The following is a 23,737-nucleotide window of genomic DNA, read 5'->3' on the forward strand; positions in this document are numbered from 1 at the left end:
AGTGATGACGACGAGCCGGAGGACCCTATGGTGAGCAAAACTGTGCTCCCTTTTGTCATACCTGTGGTGCTGAGGAATCCCCGAAGCACAACGGGTTTTCAGTATGGTGCTTTAATAGACACTGGATGTCCCTGTTGTCTGGTGCGGAGAAGTGTGGTGGGTACTCTGGGCTTACAGATAAAAAAGCTAAAAGTTCCTGTGAAGTTCGAACAGATGGACGGGTCGTTATTGGGGGGGGCACCTGCTAACCATGTAACCGAACATTTGTTGTTGGCGATAGGTGAACATCAAGAGTCCATCCAGTTTATTGTGGTTGAAAAAATGATAGAACCAGTTATTCTGGGTCTCACATGGTTAGATAAATGGCAACCTCACATCTGGTGGGAGGGGGGTTATCATAAGCTTAGAATCCCTTTGGGACCTGCTGTCCCATCCCCTGCTTCTTCAGTGGGACAGTCGAGTGAGGGACAGGACAATAGCTGTGCCTCCACAGAGGTGCCGCATACACCGGACTTTCCTATTGTTTACCAAGACCTTTCAGCCGTATTTAGTGAAGAGGAATGCGAAGTACTACCCCATCGGACTACGGATTGCGCTATCGAGTTGGTGCCTGGGGCTAAGTTACCGAAACCTCGAATGTATTCCATGACCCAACAAGAATTAACCGAGTTACGACAATATATCGACAAAAATTTAGCTAGAGGTTTCATCATCCCTAGTAGATCTAGGATGGCCACCCCAGTTTTCTTCAGGGAGAAGAAGGACGGCGGGGTTCGGTTATGTGTTGACTTCCGAGATTTGAACGGAGTATGTATAGAACATCTATACCCCCTTCCGCTTATGAAGGATTTGTTAGCTGCGCTATCTACAGGACGGGTCTTTACAAAACTCGATTTAAGGGAAGCGTACTACCGAGTACGTATCAAACAGGGCGATGAATGGAAGACCACTTTCAACTGCCCTCTTGGTAGCTACCAATATAGAGTTATGCCGTTTGGACTTCAAGGCGTTCCAGCGGTGTTCATGCAGCTTATCAACGAAGTTTTGCATGAACATTTGTATAGAGGAGTTCTTGTTTATTTATATGACATTCTAATATATACGCGCACCTTGGAAGAACACGTCGTGTTAGTCCGTCAGGCCTTAGAGAAGTTGTTAGCTGCTAAACTGTTTATAAAACTCTCGAAATGTGAGTTCCATAAATCAAAAATAGATTACCTCGGGTATAGGATCTCAAGCGACAGGATAGAAATGGATCCATGTAAAGTCCAAGCTATAGTTGAGTGGCAAGCGCCGAAAACCAGGAAACAACTCCAAAGTTTCCTTGGTTTCGCGAATTTCTATCGCCAATTCGTCCCCGCATTTGCCACTATAGCACTACCGTTAACAGACCTGTTACCCACTAAATCCACTGTGATAAAACCAAGACCAAACCAGTTATTGCAATGGACAGTTCAATGTCAAAGTGCGTTTGAACAGTTGAAATATCTTTTCACCAGAGAACCGGTACTTAAACACCCTGATCTGTCTCGTGAATTCATCGTTCAAGCCGATGCTAGTGACGTTGCTATGGGAGCTGTGTTGCTGCAAAAAGATGAACAGGATAGGATACGCCCTTGTGCTTATACATCACGCAAATTAAACACCACAGAGCGAGGGTGGGCAATGTGGGAAAAGGAGGCCTTCGCTGTCCGTTGGGCTCTACTTACGTGGCGTCACATCCTGGAAGGGGCTACTATCCCGTTTGAAGTATGGACAGACCATAAAAATTTAGAGGCATTACAAACGCCTAGACGTCTGTCTCCAAAGCAACTACGCTGGACACAATATTTCCGAAGATTCAATTTCAGGCTCAAATATGTGCCAGCAGGAAAGAACTTCCTGCTTTCTCGACGCACTTTCTCGTATGCCACAATATAACAGTAAGTGTGAGGAAGTAGTGGAATCTCTTATACCACCCATTGAGAGTGGGCATGCGGTTGCAGCAGTGTTACGGAAAGAAGAGTCCTTCTTAACGAATCTTCGGATAGCTATCAGCCAGGATACGTGGTTAAATCAAAACCAAACGTCAATAGTCCTACGAGATGGATTAGGGTGGAATGGGGATTGTTTATACATTCCAGAACCGCTTCGGGCTACAGTCTTACGCCAGTGCCATGATGCCAAACCAGCAGGTCACTATGGTTTCCTTAAAACACTTCACCTGATTAGACATCAATTTTGATGGCCACAAATGCGTGGTGAAATTGAACGTTACGTAAAAATGTGCCCAACATGCGCGGCAGCAAAACCATGGTCAGAGAAACCACTCGGTCGATTACAATCGGTGGCTGATCCTAGTCGTCCGTGAGAGGAGGTGGCGATGGATTTTATAGTGGACCTTCCGCCCAGCAATGGACATACCGTTATTTGGACAGTAGTAGACTTATTTTCAAAGCAGGCGCATTTTATACCCTGTCGGAGTTTACCATCTGCCCGACGATTAACAGACATGTTTATACAACATATCTATCGCCTTCACGGGGTCCCGAAGCGTATTATATCAGATCGGGGTGTCCAGTTCACCGCCAAGTTTCGGAGGTCTTTCATTCATAGGATAGGGTCTACTCAAGGATTAAGTTCAGCCTTCCATCCCAGTACAAATGGAGCAGCCGAACGGGCTAATGCCACGGTGGAATGATATCTACGTTGCTACGTTTCGTATCAGCAAACTGATTGGTCCACCTTACTCCCATTCGCTGAAGTCGCGTACAATAACATCAGCCACCATAGCACGGGATTTTCTCCTTTCCAAATCATCTATGGAAGAGAATTCCCTGCCATACCTGAAGTAGAACCTCCAGCTACAGGTGTATCTACGCATTCCGGTTGGGCCGAGAAGATCCGACAAACATGGCCAGTGGTAAAAACGGCGCTTCAAAAAGCAGCAAATGAATACAAACTTTATGTCGACAAAAAAGCCGACCCCAAACCGTTTTCTGTAGGGGATCACGTGTATTTATCAACCAAATACTTGAAATTACGATTACCTAGTAGGAAACTAGGTCCCAAATACATAGGTCCTTTTCCTATAACACGTGTGATCAACCCTGTCACTGTCATGCTTAAGCTACCTTCACTGTGAGGAAAAATACATCCTGTTTTTCATAGCAGCCTCCTTAAACCTGTCAAGGAGGAAAGACCCGCACATCAGCCTGTTTCCCCGGGACCGAGTCATTCAGATCAATATGAGATAGATAAAGTGTTGGATTCACGTCTACGTAGAGGCAGGTTACAGTACTTAGTACGGTGGAAGGGTTATCCACTTGCACAAGCTTCTTGGGTGGCAGCTCCAGACATTCATGCCGACCGGTTGCTCCATCGGTATCATCGTAAATATCCAAATAAACCAGGTCCCAGTGGGTAGAACGGTTGCTATACTAACATCTTTATTTTGTTTCCTGCAGGTGGACTCCTGGTAGAGAGGAGCCTCCTGTCGAGCCTCGGTTGGGTCTCGCCATCAATGGGGAGGACGATGAGGAGGGGGCGAGCTGCTGGACTCTCCAGGGGCGTGTCATCAGCTGTTTGAGAAGTCTTTACCACTCGCGCACAAAACGAAGCAAACGCTTTCATCGGAGATCGGGGGGCATGGAGTATGCAGATGACGCTGCCTTCTGATGTAACAGAGGCACGCTCCTCCTACAGGCCAGCTAGGGGAAGGAGGGATGATGTTGACTGTTTGATTGCAAATTGATTTATTGCACTCCTCCTACAGGCCAGCTATGGGAAGGAGGGGGTGATGTTAACTGTTTGATTGCAAATTGATTTATTGCACTCCTCCTACAGGCCAGCTATGGGAAGGAGGGGTGATGTTAACTGTTTGGTTGCCAATTGATTTTTTGCTGCGTATATAAAAGGCGCTACACTGCAATTGCGTGTAGCGCTAAGTTTAAACCTTGTTGCCGGCTTGTGCCTTTCTCCTGCCTGTGTTTGCTGTGCCGAACCTAATTAAAGAAATTGCAACCGCTTTATTCCGTTCTGGTGGTGGCTTGTTTCCAGTGCAGTTGGGTGGACTTGCCAAGAATCTGCTTCTAAAATTTTTGCTGGCAATCTTTTATTTATATAAATCACTACCCCATTCTTTTTCTCCGAATTTGAGGCTATAAACTGTGCTCCTAATCTAGGATTTATCAAATATTTTTAATCTTGTGTTCTAATATGAGTTTCTTGTAAACAAATAACATCATTATTAAATTGTCTCAGATAATAAAATATCTTCCTTCTTTTCTGTGGTGAATTCAGTCCATTTACATTCCAAGATAAAAACTTAATTGTCATTTGTAGTCTCCTGAAGCGTTAAGAGCATTTGCTGAAGTTTCTGTTCCAGACTGGTAGTTTTCGGCTTAGCTCCTCCCATAGCTTCGGATTTTTGTGCTTTACCATTGACTCCCTTCTTATCTTGCGATAGCTTAGATCTCTGCTGTTGTTGTTTCTCTAGAATTTGTTTATAAGATGCTTGAGTTATACGCTGGTCTTTAACTTTATACGACATCAACTTGAGATCCACTGCCACTTCTCTTGTATTTTTGGGTGGTCCACCTAAAGCCTCTAAAGGAAGATCTAACAAGGGTTCATCCAAAAAAACCCCTGTTGCTCCTTGAGTTTCCATTGCCTCCACCTCCATCTGTTTCCGCTGCTCTTCAAGCTCTTGTTCAAATTGCTTCTCTTTCTCACCCTCCTCTATACCTAACACTGAAGATGTACGTGGAGATGTTGCACCAGGTTTAAAAACATTGAAGTAAAAATCTTCCACTTTTTCAACAGTATTCAATTGATATCTCTCACCTTGATACCTCAATATTATGCCAACTGGAGCATCCCATCTAAATGGAATTTGTTGTTTCTTTAATTCAGTCACCAAAAATCCAAAGTCCTTTCTATCTCTTAACATCTTAGGCGGCAACTCTTTGTAAATCCCAATCTCCCTTCCATTCACTTGAATAGTAGAAACAAAAGACTTTTGCAAGATATCATTTCTTATTCTTCTATCTGTAAAGTAGATCACCACATCTCTAGGCAGTTGCCTTTGCCTTGCTACCCAAGAGTTCACTCTATAGACCTTGTCCATCTTGCACAAAATCTCCTCAGGGCTAACCTTTAGCATCACAGCCAGGGCATCAGCACAAACCTTTCTCAAATCTTCTCTGTTATTTTCTTTTATTCCTCTCAGTCTTACAGCAAACTCCATGAATCTAAATTGCATCATTGTCACTTCATTTTCAATCCTTTGTGCTTTATTGTCAACATTAAAAATTTTATAATCAGCTTCCTTCATTTTAGATTCTACTTCTGAACTAAATTCTTCCACTTTTTTATCAATCTGGACAACTACTTCTGACAAGCCAGTCACAACTGTCAGTATGTCACGCTTCATCTTGTCATACTTTTCTTGAACCACCTCCTTAATTTCCTGTTGAGATTTTTCAAATTTCTGGTCCAAAACTTCATTTTGATTCATCAGAGCCACGGCAATAAATTCCTTCAAATCTTTAAAACCAGTCTCTGTGCTTGGCTCTGAGTCTGCAAACTTAAGGGCTGCTCTTGTGACTTGTGAGTGGGGGAACCCCCCCCCCCTGCAGCTTTGGCTGGCTTTGTCTGCTTTGAAGCCATTCTGCCACGCAGACTGATTCTTTCTAAGAAGGAAGTCCTCCCTCCCTTTTCACCACAGAATCCTTTCAAAATTTTCCCCAGCTTTAATCAAGTCTCTAAGGGAGAAGGAACAGATCAAAATCACTTTAAAAAGAACTTTTCCCTTTTCTTCTAGCCAGCGCTGTTACTTTTAGATACTTTGTATTGTATTAAACACTCAAGCAATTCCACTTTCGCTTTCAGCTTTTCCTACCGCTGAAGCCGGACGCCATTTTAGCAAACTTTCACTTTCCAATCTTAAGTTCAATCACAGGGCTAGTATAAATACTTGCAGTTTTGAGTTTCAAGTCCAGATTCCACCCTGTTTATTTTTGATAATTCTCTTGGCTTTCGCTGGTTATGTTGGTTGCGTCGTCTGGCTCTGCTGAAGCAGAGTTGTCCCCGGAGTCCGGAGCCTCAGCGAGCTGGATAGGGAGCCTCACCCTGCTTCCTCCCCAGTAGCAAAAAAGACAATCTGGGGACTTCGCAGGGGGCTCTATCTGGTCTCGCTGGCTCTCCTTGCGTTTCCTTAGGAACTCGGAGTTTTTCAAGCTTCCTCTCAGCTGTAGAGGCGGCTCTTTACAGGCGGCGGGGCTGGCGGTCTTGAGGAGACTGTCTAGCAACGACAGCGGCGCCAACCGGAAGCCCATATCATATCTATTCTTGACCAGGACATGTGTTCTTATTAATCAGTTTCTAGTATTTCAGTCCAAATAATGTTTTGTTCTTTGAGATTTTGTTCAGCACATTGAACTGTTTTTTAAATAAGTAAGCACATAATTAATGCAGAATATCAGCAAATAGCCCGAGCCTTCAAAGATGAAGTGAGGAAAGCTAAGGCTCATAATGAACTAAGGCTTGTGACAAAAGTAAAAAAATAACAAAAAAAGCTTCTTTCAACATGTTAAAAACAAGAAAAACATCAAGGAAATGATTGGTCCATTAGTGGGAGAAAGTGGCAGGAAGGTGACAAGCAACAGAATGAAAGCAGAACTATTTAACTCATTTTTTGAATCCATCTTTACAAAAAGAGAAAAAAACTGTCCAACCTATCAAAAACAGCATTGCAAAAAACATATTAGGGACATAAGTTAAAATAGGGGGAGGGAATGGTAAGTGAGTACCTGTCTACCCTAGACGAGTTCAAATCACCAGGACCAGATGGATTACACCCAAAGGTTCTGAAGGAACTAGAAGACATGATCTCAGAACCACTGACCTATATCTTTCAAAGATCCTGGAGCACCGGGGAACTGCCAGAGGACTGGAGAAGAGCTGATGTAGTTCCCATCTTCAAAAAAAGAAAAAAAAAATAGATCCAGGAAACTACAGACCTATCAGTCTGACCTCAATACCAGGGAAGATTATCTGGTATTATCAATACCTGGAAAAGATAATCGAACAATGAAATCAGTGAACACCTAACAGCAAACAAAGTAATAACCAAAAGCCAACATGGGTTTGTCAAAAACAGATCATGCCAGACAAATCTTATTGCATTCTTTGACAAAGTGACAAAATTAGTTGACTAGAGTGTTAGATGTTTTGTGCCAGCCATGGCAGTTTCTTAAAAGGCCACCAGATGGGAGCAAAGAGGCACCTTTGATCCCATTGGTGGGCAGCCCCATTGGGGAGAGTTAATGGCCCTCCGGCCCCCTCACACACTTTGGTAAGGGAGGGGCCAGGGGCCCCTATAAGAACCCCTGCACAGGGGCTGCTCTTTGTGCTTTTGTTCTAACTTCCTACAGGACTGATCCATGGGCTCAATCCAGGCATGGATGCCTCCATGCAAGAGAACTCATTTTCTCTACTTTATTTCTAAATAAAGATTTAACTTGATTGCATCTTTGCATGCTGCCTTTTCTTGGAAGCGCCCTCAACGAACCATCAATCTTTGTGAGATCCCTCACATAGAGGAATGCTGACAATATAATTTACTGGGACTTCAGTAAGGCATTTGATAAAGTAGACCATAACCAACTACTAGATAAAGTAGAAAAATGTGGGTTAGACAGCATCACCACCAGATGGATTCGAAACTGGCTGACCAACCGTACTCAACGTGTAGTCCTCAATGGAACTGCATCTACATGAAGGGAAGTATGCAGTGGGATACCCCAGTACTCTTCAACATCTTCATCAATGATTTGGATGAGGGGATAGATGGGGAACTCATCAAATTTGCAGATGACACCAAAATGGCAGGAATAGCCAACACTCCAGAAAATAGGCTTAAGATACAGAAGGATCTTGACAGACTTGAACATTGAGTGCTATCTAGCAAAATGAAATTCAATGGTGAAAAAAGTAAGGTTCTACATTTAGGCAAGAAAAACAAAATGCACAGGTACAGTATATGTGGTACCTTGCTCAATAGTAGTAACTGTGAGAGGGAACTTGGAGTCCTGGTGGACAACCATTTAAATATAAGCCAGCAGTGTGCAGCAGCTGCCAAAAAAGCCAACAGAGTTCTAGGCTACATAAACAGAGGGATAGAATCAAGATCGCATGAAGTGTTAATACCACTTTATAATGCCTTAGTAAGGCCACACTTGGAATACTGCATCCACTTTTGGTTGTCACCATGTAAAAAACATGTTGAGACTCTAGAAAGAGTACAGAGAAGAGCAACAAAAGCAAGAGGGGACTAGAAGCTAAAACATATAAAGAATTTGTCTTGGTGCATACGGTCTCGGAGTACATAAAAGAAAAGATAAATTCGTCAAGAATCATAAGGTACAACACTTAATGATAGTCATAGGGAAACAGTCAATATAAATCTTAAGGATACCAGCAACAAGGTTACAGTTATACTGTCATAAGCATGAGGAGATGGGTGATAGGAACAATGAGAAGATTAATAGTAATGCAGACATAGCAACTAGTTTGACAATGTTGAGGGAATTATTTATTTAGCAGAGTGATGGCGTTCGGGAAAAAAATGTTCTTGTGTCTAGTTGTTCTGGTGTGTAGTGCTCTATAGCGTGGTTTTGAGGGTAGGAGTTGAAACAGTTTGTTTCCAGGATGCGAGGGGTCTGTAAATATTTTCACAGCCCTCTTTTTGACTTGTGCAGTATATAGGTCCTCAATGGAAGGCAGGTTGGTAGTAATTGTTTTTTCTGCAGTTCTAATTATCCTCTGAAGTCTGTGTCTGTCTTGTTGGGTTGCAGAACCAAACCAGACAGTTGTAGAGGTGCAGATTACAGACTCAATAGTTCCTCTGTAGAACTGTATCAGCAGCTCTTTGGGCAGTTTGAGCTTTCTGAGGTCGCGCAGAAAGAACATTCTTTGTTGTGCTTTTTTGCTGATGTTTTTGATGTTAGGTGTCCATTTTAGGTCGTGAGATATGGTAGAACCTGGACATTTGAAGGTCTCTGCTGTTGATACTGTGTTGTCTAGGATTGTAAGCAGTGGTAGTGCGGGAGGGTTTCTTCTAAAGTCCACCACCATTTCTACAGTTTTGAGTGTGTTCAGTTCCAGATTGTTCCAGTCGCACCACAAGGTTGTTCAACCTCCCGTCTGTATGTGGATTTATCATTGTCTCGAATGAGACTAATCACTGTTGTGTCATCTGTGAACTTCAGTAGTTTAACAGATGGATCGTTTGAGATGCAGTCATTGGTATATAGAGAGAAGAGAAGTGGAGAGAGCACACAGCCTGGGGAGGGGGGTGCTAATTGTACAGGTATCTGATGTGATTCTGCTTAGCTTCACCTGCTGCTTCCTGTCTGTTAGGAAGCTTATGATCCATTGACAAGTGTGTTCAGGTACCGCTAGCTGGTTTAGCTTAGTTAGAAGAATGTCTGGAATGATGGTGTTGAATGCTGAACTAAAATCTACCAAGAGGACCCTTGCGTAGGTCTTTGGAGATTCAAGATGTTGTAGGATGTAGTGCAGAGCCATATTAACAGCATCATCTGTTGATCTATTTGCTCGGTATGCAAATTGCAGGGGGTCTAACAGTGGATCCGTGATGGTTTTCAAGTGAGACAGCACTAGCCATTCAAAGGTTTTCATAACTACAGATGTTAAAGCAACTGGTCTGTAGTCATTCAGTTCCTTGAAGGTGGGATTCTTCAGCACTGGGATGATAGTAGAGTGTTTGAAGCAAGAAGGAACATAGCACATCTCTAGTGATTTATTGAAGATACAGGTGAAGATGGGGGCCAATTGGTCAGCACAGATGTTTAAGGAAGAAGGAGTTATCTTGTCTGGGCCTGGAGCTTTTCCTGGTTTTTGTCTGTGAAATAGATCTTGCACTTCCTTTTCTATGATCACTAGGGGTTGTGAACCCAATGGGATAGGGTCAGTTGTAGGAGGCTTGGCTGTTGTTAGTGTGTCTGAGATGTGGGTTGTGGAGATAGGTGGCTGTAGTTTCCTTTCAAACCTGCAGTAAAACACGTTCAGGTCATCTGCCAGTTGTTGATTTCCTTCAGCCTGGGAAGGAGGTTTGCTATAACCGATGATATTTTTAAGAGTTTTCCACATGTTTGCTGGTTCATTTGTTGAGAACTGATTCTTTAGCTTTTCAGAATAGCTTTTTTTTTGGTGCTCTGATCTCCCTTGTTAATACATTTCTGGCCTGATTGTACAGCATTTTATCACCTTTTATCACCTCTTTGGAACAACGTAGCTGCTTAAGTTTAGCTATGAACCAAGGTTTGCTGTTACTGTATATTTGCAAGTTCCTGGTTGGTACACATAGGTCTTCACAGAAGCTGACATCTGGTGTTACAGTATCTGTGAGTTCATTTAAGTCTGCAGAGATACTTTCAAAAACATTCCAATCAGTGCAGTCAAGGCAGGCCTGTAGCTTTATCTTTGCCTCCTCCGTCCAGGTCTTCACTGATTTAATTGTTGGTTTTATGGTTTTAAGTCTTTGCCTGTAAGCAGGTACAAGGTGAATCATGCAATGATCAGAGTGTCCCACAGCTGCTCATGATAAGGACCGATAAGCATCTTTTAGTGTTGTGTAGCAATGGTCTAAAGTATTCTTGCCTCTAGTGGGACAATTGACATGCTGAAGGTATTTTGGTAGTTCTTTCCTTAAGTTTGCTTTGTTTAGATCTCCCAAAATAATGGCCAATGAATCGGGGTATTTGGCTTCAGCCTCCAAAATCTGGTCAGCTAGAGTTCGTAATGCCTTGTTTACACAGGCTTGTGGGGGGACATAAACAGCAATTAGTAGAAATGAGGAGAACTCATGTGGATAGTAAAATGGTTTACAGTTGATAAGTAAAGACTCTTAAGTTTTCATCACAGAATTTATATATTATAGTTATATCCTGAGACCAGCTGTTGTTGATATATAAGCATAAGCTTCCTCCCTTCTTTTTACCTGATGATTCACTCACACTGCGATCACAAAATCTCCAGAACCGTAAAGCCTACAAACTTGAAATTTGGCATGTATGTTCCTCTTGGCTTCTAGGTGCTTGCTAAGAAAGGGTTTTTCAAAATGACTATCAGATCATTCGTATTTCTTATATTATTATTAACGTGCTCTGATGCTAATTAGTTAGATGTTCTACTCCCCCTCCCAACCTGAAAACAACTCTGGAGAGAACGGGATAGGATAGGAGAGGCTTCTGTGTGGCAACCCTAAAGGAGAATAGGGGCTAGGACAGGAGAGGCTTCTGTGGGGCAAGGCTGGCTTCTGTGTGGCAAGGCTAAGGGAGAGAAAAAGATATGATATGATTGACTATGAATGTAATATCATTTGAATAGCATCATATATTCTAATACCTACTTAAATTTCCTATAGGATATCTACAGACTTTATAATTCAGATTCTTTTGTTTTGATAGTATAACATCTCTTGAACTTATTGTCACATGATGTTATGATGTCTGTTGGTGTAAATGGATTTTATGAAGTAATCAGTATTACAGGCTGCTTCCTGTTTTAACCAGAATTTTATTATTTACATTCATAGTCAATTTACATCTTATGACCACATACAAACAAGGTCTGTCAATTAGATTCTGTTCTCATAAACTGTCTGATAGTATATGTAGCATTATTGAACATAGTGTAATTTAATTGAATCAATTCTTCACATAATCTATCATGCTGCAAGACCCTTACAGGTATTCTTCTAAGTCTACAATATCTGTGTGTATGGGCATGAAATGTGCTGTTTTAGTCAGTTGCATTATTAAATAGTATGTTGTATAATGACTGACTACAGCACAAGTTCAAAAGATAAAGGTAAAGGTTTCCCCTGTCCAATCATATCCGATTCTAGGGGGCAGTGGTCATCTCCATTTCCTAGCCGAGGGAGCCATCGTTGTCTAAAGATATTTCCATGGTCATGTGGCTAACAGGACTATATGCCAAGGCACATGGACACTGTTACCTTCCCATTGAAGTAGTACCTATTTATGTACTCACATTTTCATGCTTTCAAACTGCTAAGTGGGCAAGAGCTGGGGCAATTAAAAAGAGCTCACTCTGCCATGTAGTGCTTGGGTCTCGAACACAGGCTATCTGCTTTCTAGCTGACAAGCTCAGCATCTTTAACTGCTGAACCATTGCATCTCTTTGTTCAAAATATATTGAATGCAATAACATACATATCAATTTTAGTTATTTCAATCTTGCATGCATGGAGTCCTTCCTTCCTTCCTTCCTTCCTTCCTTCCTTCCTTCCTTCCTTCCTTCCTTCCTTCCTTCCTTCCTTCCTTCCTTCCTTCCTTCCTTCCTTCCTTCCTTCCTTCCTTCTTTCCTTCCTTGTCCTATGTTGTCATTACACTATTATTCTCTACATTTTCCCAAAATCCTAACCTGGTTTACATTCTTTTTTGGTCTTGCTCTGTAATGCCAGAAGAGGTTAGATAATAACCCCTCCCTTTTTTTCCCCTTTATAATATCAGTGCCTTGAATAGTATGTATTACATAATTAGTGATGGATAAAGACCTTTCTATTGTACTGCTGGGCTATTCCACTGAGCTATTCCAGTTCACCACTGCTGCCTGTTGCCGCCACCGCACCAACCTCTCCCCACCGCTGCCACAGCCCAGTCTATGATGCAACATTCGCTCCATAAGACGCACTGACATTTCCACCCACTTTTGGGGTGGGGAGTACATCTTATGGAGCAAAAAATACGGTACTTCTGCTGATGTTATTTTGTCCATGCCAGCATATATGTTGGAACATTGGACTCCTCCACTGCCGTGAGAGGACAGTGGAGACTCTTCCGCTTATGGTCAACCTGCCTTTTTCAGGACAATTTGGACTATCATGGAGCCCTGGGCCATACCTTATCACTACCTCAGAGCTTATATGTACCGAAGGGCACAGCTTCTTGCACTGCGAGACTCCCCCCTCTCGCAAGCCTGGCCCTCCACGTTATCGAGGGCCTACCTCAATGACGGGTCTTGGAACCCAGAGAGGTGGCATGCGGCGAAGAGGGGGTTGAGGGGTTTTTTATGTAAATTTTTGGAAAAAAATTTAAGGGGTCCCAGGGGGGGGAGGCAAAATTGGAACTAGGGTAGTGGGTTTGGGGGATAACCCACCAAGGGGAAGGTCAGGCCTGGCCACTATACGCGGCGGGGGGGGGAGTTCCGGAGGAAATGGAGGGGGTCGAGCTTGTCGAGCTTGTGTTTTTACCATCGGTACTGTGAGGGGGAGGGGTAGATATGGCGGGAGTAGGGGGCCATATCATGTTAAGGGAGCGCGCACCCGCTGTCTCCATGCGGTAGCGTGCTCCGGCCCCCAAGGCTCCACTCGTTCTCCAGGTTGCACAGACCCTCAGGGCCCGGGCCTTCGGCTGATGTTGTGCAATGCCAGGTCCGCAGTAAATAAAGCCCCCCTCATTTGTGATCTTGTTCAGGAGGGGGGAGCGGACCTGGCAGGTATTACGGAGACCTGGTTGGGCCTGGAGGGAGGGGTCCCTCTGGTAGAAATGTGCCCACCAGGCTTCCACGCATTCCATCAACCGAGGTCTCAGGGGAGGGGCGGGGGAGTAGCGGTTATTATTAGAGAAGGTTTTAGGCCGAGGGAGACCACTGTTCCTCAAACGGCCGGTTGTGAGACCCTCCTTGTGAAGTGGGGTCATGGGGTTCAGATGGGTTTGCTGATCACGTACCTGGCTCCCTGCCACGTGGCAGCAGCCCTGCCCGAGCTACTCAATGTTATCGCCGCGGTGGCGGTTGATACCCCCAGACTTATGGTCATGGGGGATTTCAACCTGCCGTCCGTGGGTGAGACGTCTGAGGTGGCTCGGGAGTTCATGGCTTCCATGACGGCTATGGATCTGACCCAGTTAATTCATGGCCCTACGCACATGGGGGGAAACACACTGGACCTGATTTTTGTCTCTGGACAGTGGCTGAGTGATCTCGAGATAGGGGACATAGTCATCGAGCCCTTGTCATGGTCGGATCACTCTCTCCTTTGCCTTGATCTTCGAACCGCTGCTCCCCGCCGCAGGGAGGCGGAACCGATAAGATGGTACCACCCCAGGCGCCTGATGGAACCTGATAGGTTCCAGACGGAGCTTGGGCCAATGCCTGAGGTCCTGGCTCATGCCTCGACTGGAGACTTAGTGGCCGCCTGGGATAGGGCGGCCGCTGGAGCTCTGGATCGAGTCGTGCCTTTGCGGCCTCTGACCAGGCGCCGATCTCACCTGGCTCCTTGGTTTACTGAGGAGCTGAGGGAGATGAAGCGCCGGAAAAGACGCCTAGAGAGTAGTTGGAGGGCCAGTCGCACTGAATCTGACCGGACACTGGTAAGATCTCATATTAAGAATTACCTAGTGGCGATAAAAGCAGCAAAATGTACTCATCTTGCTGCTCTTATTGCGTCATCAGATAACCGCCCGGCCACCCTGTTTAGGGTGACCCGCTCCCTGCTCCACCAGGAAGCGAGGGAGGACCCCTTGGAGGGGAGAGCCGAGGACTTTGTTCAGTATCTGTATGACAAAATCACTCAGATTCGGGAAGATCTGGACTCTGACTGGGTAGATCCAGTGGGGATGATGGAGGCAGGTCCTGAGAATGTTATCTGGGATGAGTTTGACTCTGTGACCCCTGAGGACGTGGACAGGATTCTGGGTAGACTGAATGCGACCACATGTTTGTTGGACCCGTGCCCCTCCTGGTTAGTGCTGGCTTCCCGGGAGGTGACGCGAGGCTGGCTCCAGGGGATTATAAATGCTTCATTGAGTGAGGGTGTCTTTCCCGCCGCCTTGAAAGAGGCGGTGGTGAGACCTCTCCTCAAGAAGCTTTCCCTGGACCCGGCAATATTGGCTAATTATCGTCCAGTCTCCAACCTTCGCTTTGTTGCGAAGGTTGTTGAGAGTGTGGTGGCACGACAGTTTCCCTGGTACCTGGATGAAACGACGTATCTAGATCCGTTCCAGTCGGGCTTCAGGCCTGGGTACAGCACGGAAACGGCATTGGTCGCGTTGGTGGATGATCTCTGGAGGGCTCGGGACAGAGGTTGTTCCTCTATCCTGGTCCTATTAGATCTCTCAGCGGCTTTTGATACCATCGACCATGGTATCATGCTGCACCGGTTGGAAGGGTTGGGGGTGGGAGGCACCGTATTACGGTGGTTCTCCTCCTTTCTCTCCGACCGGTCGCAGTCTGTGTTGACAGGGGGGCAGAGGTCGACCCCGAGGCCCCTTATATGTGGGGTGCCACAAGGATCGGTCCTCTCGCCCCTTTTGTTCAACATTTATGTGAAGCCGTTGGGCGAGATCATCCGTGGTTTCGGGGTGGAGTACCATCAGTACGCTGATGACACCCAGCTGTACATCTCCACCCCAGACCACCCCAACGATGCCCTTGAAGTGATGTCCCGGTGCCTGGAGGCCGTACGGATCTGGATGGGGAGAAACAGGCTCAGACTCAACCCATCCAAGACCGAGTGGCTGTGGTTTCCGACATCCCGATATAGTCAGCTGGTGCCATCGCTGACTATTGGGGGCGAAGCATTGGCCCCCACGGAGAGGGCTCGCAACTTGGGTGTCCTCCTGGATTCACGGCTGTCTTTAGAAGAACACTTGACGGCCGTGACCGGGAGGATTTTTCATCAGGTTCGCCTGATTCGCCAGTTGCGTCCCTTTCTGGATCGGGACTCGTTACGCACGGTCACTCATGCCCTCGTCACCTCCCGTCTGGACTATTGTAACGCTCTCTACATGGGGCTCCCCTTGAGGAGCACTCGGAGGCTCCAACTGGCGCAGAGTGCGGCCGCGCGGGTGATGATGGGAGCGACGTGGCGCTCCCATGTAACGCCTCTCCTGCGCGAGCTGCACTGGCTCCCGGTGGTCTTCCGAGTGCGCTTCAAGGTTTTGGTCATCACCTTTAGAGCGCTCCATGGCTTAGGACCTGGTTATCTACGGGACCGCCTGCTACCACCAATAGCCTCCCACCGACCAGTACGCTCCCATAGAGAGGGGCTCCTCCGGGTGCCGTAGGCCAAACAATGTCGACTGGCGGCCCCCAGGAGGAGAGCCTTCTCTGTGGGGGCACCTACTATCTGGAACGAGCTCCCCCCCGAGATACGGAGGATTCTGGATCTGCGTACCTTCCGTCGCACGCTGAAGACGTTCCTATTCCAGCAAGCCGGCCTGACCTAAACTTCTCCTCTTTTAAATGGGAATTTTAAATTTGGTTTTAAATTATTGGGGTTTTAAATATGGTTCAGCCAAATTTATCTAACTTGTTTTATTTCTATTTTAAATTTTGTATTTATATGTTTTATTTCATGGCTGTTCACCGCCCTGAGTCCTTCGGGAGTAGGGCGGTATACAAATTTAATAAAATGAAAATGAAAATGAATATATAAATAGAATGTATTAGAAAAGGTGCAGTTGTCTAATGAGTTTCTTGACCATTCTTCCATAATAACTTGTGAAATGTTTGGGAATTGTTGCATGAAAACTAATTAAATCATCTTAGTTTGAGGAAATAGGCATCACTAAGGATTATAAAAAAGGAAATACCAACAGACACAGATAAAAAGCAGGTAGGGAATGAATCTAATGCAATACTATAGAGATCCTTTGATAGAAACCTGTTATGAAAGGCATTTTCCTAGTTCTCTATACAGACTGAAAATGTGTTTGTCAAAAGCTCTACAGAAGAGGTAATATGTGTATAAAATTACATTTTTAACAGCAAGTAACACTATTAATAGGAGAGGAGAGCATTCTCCATGATCAGATTGAAGTCAAGTTGTCTGTGTTCTTTTTCTTTTTGTGTTAACACAAATTAACACAAGAGTTTTCTTGCTAAAATCTACAAATTAAAAAAATTATTTCAATCTTATTAAATGCATTATTTAGAAAACATTAAGTTAAATCATGAATACCATGAATATTTCATTGAGAGCATGTTGCTGTAGTGGTTAAGGCTTCAGTCTGGAAAGCAGGAAACCATGATTTCTTGATCCACATTAGGCACAAAACCAACTGGGTGATCTGGACCAGTCATTCTCTCTCAGCCCTAGAAAAAAACAGTAGCAAATCACTTCTGAAAACCTTGCCAAGAAAATTCCAGGGATTAGTTCAGGTTAGCTTTTGCAACAGTTTAGAAAACAAGTAGGCATTGCTTGGTCTACAATTACAGTGATTACTAGGTAATGTATGAGATCGATGTACAAAAAACAGAAATTCTATTGATTCTAAACTCAGATTTCTGTTTGCAACTAATTTTATTTCTGCTTCCTTAATTTTCTGTATAAATAGAAAGTTAAATACACACAATGACATGTAGTACTTGTCACTTAATGTGGTACTTTTTTGTAAGTGTGCATTATTCTCCAAGTGATATCAGATAAAATTGTTTATATTGTCTATCTAAATAAAATAGCAAAAAGGTAAAATGTTCAATTGTGATAGAACACAATTTTATTCCATCACCTTTCCTATCACTTAGCAGAGCAGGGAGGAGGAGAGGAGAGGAGAGGAGAGGAGAGGAGAGGCAAGTTTAATGTGGACCATCTAGGCAGCCCTGTTTGCTGGTGGAAGCAGCATTCTGGCATGACAGACCAGCAAACGGGAGCCTGCAGAGCAAAGAGCAACAGCAGTGCAGCAGGGAGGAGAACCAGCAGCAAGGGGCAGCATAGCGAACTAGAGCCTGAGAGCAGCGCAGAGAGCAGTAGTGAAAGTGATGGTGGAGCAATGGTGGAATCAGTGGTGGTGGAGCATTGCAGCACAGTGAACTGGTGACTGGAAACAGCAATGGAACAGTGTGGCAGACCAACACGGGGGGGGGGGCAATGACGCGAATTGAAAAGCAGGGAGAGCTGAATATCTAGTAGTGGCAGGCGAAAAGCAAGTAGGAAGAAAGGATAAAAAGACAACAACTACAGAACACAAGGCAAAAAAAAATCAAAGCCAAGTAGACAATAGGAACATATAAAGGGAGAAGAAAGAGATAAATAAATCTCACCAGAAAGTAGGAAGGGAAAGGATCACAAGAAGGCAGGGAGAAAAGGGATAATTATAGAATATTCCATTACAGGATGAGAATCAATTTAAGCCCCACCCACTGAAAATTTTAAAATTTGACCTTTTAAATGAACTTCTAGAACTTTAAAATTTTAAACTAGACATTTTTTCTTAAATTTTGAAAATTTTAAATAAATAATCTGTTGGAATAACAAATTTCTAAACTGGACATTTTTCCCGTTCAAAAATCTGTGATAAAACTGTCTACATTTTCACAACAAAAAATTTAACCCACTCATGGACAAAGAAACTGATACTATTGCGATATGCAAAACATGTTCCATGTATACATTTATGCCCATAGAAGACCCAGACTATATATGTATCAAATGTAAACTAATTAATTTACTAGAAGAAAAAGTAAAAGGTCTAGAAAAAACTTTAACTACTCTGAAACTCAACCTACAAAATGTGAAACCCCAAACCTCGCAAGAAGAATATGCCCAAATTGAACATAATAATGATCAAACAACGTCTAAAATAATCGAGCCCTTAGAAGACAGATGGACATATGTCACTCATAGAAAAAAACAATGCTAATACAAAACCCCTGTCCAACCCACTCTGAAGCAGCCCCACTGGTGCTGAGCAATCAATTTCATAGATTCCCTGGAAGAGTTTTTTTTTTCTTGATAGCCTCAGTTAAAAAAAATCTTTGAAAATATTATTGTTACAAAAAAAGAAATTGTATCCGGTTTGATAGACTTGAGCAATATGCAGATTAAATGTGAACTATATATAAATGAAAAAGCAATATCTGTTTATGCTGCTTATTTGTAATTTATATAAATTATTTACAACATAAAAATAGAATGCTCCCCATCCAATGGTTGAAATCATGATGAATTTTCATTCTGTATCATTCATATAACTAGAATTCTTGTAAATAAAGTTTCACTCAGGATTTTAATCAAATATTTTCTTCTCCAGATGAAAGTTTTGATTGTATTGTTTGTAAATTGTAGTAGCAATAATAGTTGTACAGGTCTATGAAAGTAATGATTATTTTTTCTGATTGTTGCACTTAATCTCCTCTCCATCTAGTTGTCCATTGATGAGCGTATCAGGCAACTGCATGAGGCCCACCGAGATTTTGGCCCCACTTCTCAGCACTTTCTTTCCAGTAAGTAATATCACTTCAGTTGTTGTTGCTGCTGATAATTTACACAGTGATCCTTATCAGTGGTTGGTTTCAAAAATTTTCACTACTGGTTTGGTAGGCATGACTAGATGGGGGGCATGTAATTGAGTGGGCATGGCCAACTTGACATCACTCATGCCCACGCCCACTTAATCACATGACCCCCCCCACCTAGTCACACTCAGGAAAAGGTAGGAAAATTTTTGGAATTTCCACCTATCTACCCCTGCCCCCCCTTTACCACTCACCCCTGGTTCCCCTCCTTTAGCGGCCCCAGTCCTAGCCTCGCTTCCTCACCACCACTGCTGGAAAGTGGCTGGCAAAGAAGCTGGCTGCAGGCCACTGAAAAGTACCGGAGGTCATGGAAAAAGCTGCTGCAGTCCCCACCATGTTCTTTGCTTGGACTTGCAAGGCAATGGGATGCACATGTGCGAAGAACATGGTGGCAACGAACATGGCAGGCGGGGCAACCGGGGGGATCAGTTCGGGAGCGTGGCTAGCTGCCCATCACTACCGGTTCGTCGACCTTGGCCAAATTTCCGCCAACGGTTTGTGCGAATCGGTGCAAATCGGCTGAATGCCACCTCTGATCCTTATATTTTGAAAAGCCTACCACAGATAAGATATTGTGCTGTTTTTATTGTATGTATTCTATTAAGTGAATTCAGCAATTCAGATTTGTTTTGAGTTGAAGCATTCTGCATCTCTGCACTGGGTCCTTAAGCTCTTCCTGTCATGTGCTAATGCTGGTTGGACTCAAAGCCATCTTAAGAATACTACAAGCTACCACACACACTGGATAATTTTTCTGCTGCTATTTTGTCACAACTTTCCACAGGAGCTTTAACAAATGACATTTGCCTTCCTTTCTATGATTTCATTCCACTGAATATGCATACTTTTAGTAGAGTATATGTATACATTGGTGTATAGGTATGCATAAACACGCAACCATATATACTATAAAATTCATATAGACAAAGCTAAAAAATAAAAATGCAGACAGAACAATGAACTTTAAAATCAACATTCCTTTATCAAGCAATTTCATGCTTATTCAATGAATTCTGTTTCCGCTAACATTATAGAAACTCTTCATTCATGGTTCTGGTAGTGCAGTGGTTATATTTGGCTTATATGTAGAATATCACTGCTTTGAAACTCAGCTTCAATTACTATTTTTTTTCTTTACCTAAGTTTGTTTTTGTTGTGATGAAAACTACCTCAGATGGACTTCCAGTTGGCGATTCGTGGCGACATGGCATTGTAAGAGCGATCACTGCTCTTCAACACCGTTTTCTCACCGTGTTTTGGAGATCTCAAGAGGCGAGAAAGCCTGGAGAGCTTCTCGGACAATAGAGGGAATCCGAAGAGTGGAAAAGCGAGGTGCAACCACCTTCCGCTTGAACGGAAACCTCTGTCTAACCGGCACGGGTGCATCTGCTGATTAATGGCAGACCCGAAGCCACGGTAGCCAGCAAACGACGGGAAGCAAGAAATTGGGGCGGCTGATGTGGAAAGAGGACCTAAACGCCAATCCCTGGTGACTGTGGGGATTGATCTCAAGGGAGTGTTGCCAGCCATGCAAGCAATGCAAGCGACCTTGTCAACGATACAGGATACCATGCTTAAAATGCAAGAAAAGATGACAAATAATCATGCAGAACTGAAGACAGATATCCATGCCATTGACCAAAAAATGAGTGAGATCCAAGAATCCATATACAATAATGAACAAAAAATAATAAAGGTGGAGACCAGGATGGAACAGAATGAAAGGAATCTTGACTCTATCGATCAGAAGCTGATGGCACAAAATAGGGAATTAGAGGACTCTATAATCCAGTTTGAAATGGATAGAGCATCTTTCTATCTACGTTTCCAAAACATAGTGGAAGACAAGGACGAAGATCTGGGCCAAGTAATGGTAAACCTAATAGCAGAAATATTACAGCAAGACAAGGATGATATCGTAAAAGAGGTGGATGAAGTCTACAGAGTGCAAACTAACTATGCTAGGAGAAATAAACTGCCTAGAGAAGTGCAAATTAGATTTGCAAGGAAGAAAGTTAAAGATATCCTATATAACATTGTGAGAGAGGAACCTGTGACCTATAAAGGGAAGGAGGTGATAATCCTGAAACAAGTCCCCAAGAGAGTGAGGGATTTGAGAAGAGATTACAGGTTCCTGGCGATACAGTTAAGCAAGAGGAATATTCCCTTTAGATGGATCTTACCGGAGGGAATGCTGATCACTTCACAAGGGAAAAAAATTAAAATAGACAGCCTCATCTCTGCACAAGAATTTTTGGATCAGCTGAGAGGTGCAGAGGAAGACCATAGTAGTAAGGAGGAGCTGGAGGTGGTCTCCCAAGAGGAAGAAAGCGTACAACAAAGGAAGTCTAAAGAAGGAACACCAGAGGAAAAAGAGACAGAAGAGAAGGAGATCAAAGAGACTAAGGGAAAGAAACAAAATCGCAAAGAGCTGTACGAGCAAATAAGAACTAAACTAGCTTAGTAGAGAGATGGGGGGGATGGAAATTATTATCTGTTAATGTTAATGGCTTAAACTATGATAGGAAAAGAAAACACATATTTTCGAAATTAAATAAACAAAATGCTGATATAATATGCCTCCAAGAGGTTCATATAAAAAGAGAAGAGGGGAAATACTTAGAATTTGATAAATTTGGGATGACCTTTACCTCCTTAGCCGAAAAAAAAGGGGGGAGTAGCACTATATGTTAAAAAAGGGATCACCGCTGAACTTAAATATACCGATATGAAAGGAAGAATACTGGCAATTGAGATTATGAGGGGGAATATCCCAATATTAGTAGTAGCTATTTATGCTCCAAATAGAAACCTGGCAGAGTTTTACAAGAAATTGGGTGATAAAAAAAGCATGGAATACAGAAATATTTGTGTACTCAGGGACTTTAATGGGGTAGTAAACCAGGATAAGGATTATAGGAGCGGTAAAGAAAAAAAGAAAATGAGGGAAAAGCTGCCAAAAGCCTTCTTTGCTCTAGTGGATGAACAAAATTTAGTGGATATATGGCGGGCTTTACACCCGAATGAGAAGCAATTTACCTTCTACTCGAACCCCCAGAAATCTTGGTCAAGGATTGACATGATGTGGGTCAGTAGAGCCTTGGGGATGGAAATCGATACAGTGGAAATAACCCCAAATATATGGGCTGATCACAGTCCACTGGAGATAAAGTGGAAAAACCCACAAAGGAAAAAACAGAAGAGATGGAGGTTAAACACCCAAATTCTGAGAGACAAGGAGTTTACCAAAAAACTTGGGGGAAAGCTAAAATCATTTTTTGTGGAAAATGAAAGTCAAGAGATGTCTCAAGCGATTGTTTGGGATACAATGAAGGCATATTTAAGGGGGCTAGTAATATCGCATAGCATACATAAGAATAAAGAGAAAAGGAAGATGCAGAAGGATCTGGTAGATCAACTAGGAGAAGTAGAAAAGAGACTACAGCAGAACCTGGGCGATGAGGTAGTAAAAGAAAATTGGATGACAATAAGACACAAATTAAACCTATTGGAGCAAGAGGAATTGACATGTAAAATTAAACAATCTAAACAATATTATTTTAAGAACGCAAATAAACCGGGGAGGTGGTTATCGTACAAATTAAAAAAGGAGAAGGAAAAGGGGATTAAACATCAATTGGAAAACCTGGATGGAAAAATATTGAACAAAGAGGAGGAAAAATTGGAATTGGCCTGAAAATATTATGAAGCTTTGTATAAGGAGGAGGAAACCCCAATGGAAAAAAATTAAACAATATTTGGAAAAAGAGAAACTCCCTCAGATAAAAGAGGAAGAAAGGGAGATGCTTAATGGGGAGATTACGGTGGAGGAATTAAGGAGGGTAATATCTAAATTAAAGAATAATAAAACACCAGGCCCGGATGGTCTCCCAGGAGAACTCTATAAAAATAGTGATCTGGAGGAAATACTCATACCAAAATTGTTGGTAATATGTAATGAGGCTTTGAGAGGATCCAAGATCCCAGATTTGTGGAGGGAGGCGTACATTAGTCTTAAAAGAAGGTACCGATTCGAAACAAATAAAGAATTATAGGCCTATCTCCCTACTCAATACAGATTATAAAATATTTATGAGTGTTATCGCAGGAAGGATGAAGATAATATTGAATAATTGGATTCACTCTGATCAAAATGGATTTCTCCCGGGAAGGCAGATTAAGAACAACTTGAGGGTCGTGATAGATGTTCAAGAATATTACGAAATACATTCTGAGAAACAAATGGCACTAGTCTTCTAGATGCCCAGAAGGCATTTGATAATTTAAATTGGGGATTCATGATCCAGCAAATTAAAGAGATGAACTTTGGTGAAAATTTTGAGAATGCGATTATAGCAATATACGATAAACAAAGAGCAAACATTTTATTAAATGGTGACATGACAAA

General features: G+C 43.1%; 1 protein-coding gene across 5 annotated transcripts in view; it reads left to right on the forward strand.

The window, feature by feature from the left end:
* The window catches only part of DMD (dystrophin), a 2,041,544-nt gene that overhangs the window by 1,688,824 nt on the left and 328,983 nt on the right, over positions 1-23,737 (forward strand). For all 5 annotated transcript variants that reach the window (XM_087871305.1, XM_087871306.1, XM_087871307.1 and 2 more), the window contains one exon: positions 19,179-19,257. In XM_087871305.1, coding sequence (XP_087727431.1) covers positions 19,179-19,257 — 79 coding nt within the window. The remainder of the gene's footprint in view (positions 1-19,178; positions 19,258-23,737) is intronic.

The sequence above is a fragment of the Pantherophis guttatus genome, chromosome 5 (genome assembly GCF_059756535.1).
Source record: "Pantherophis guttatus breed Tessera chromosome 5, ASM5975653v1, whole genome shotgun sequence".
In the NCBI taxonomy this organism is placed as follows: domain Eukaryota; kingdom Metazoa; phylum Chordata; class Lepidosauria; order Squamata; family Colubridae; genus Pantherophis; species Pantherophis guttatus.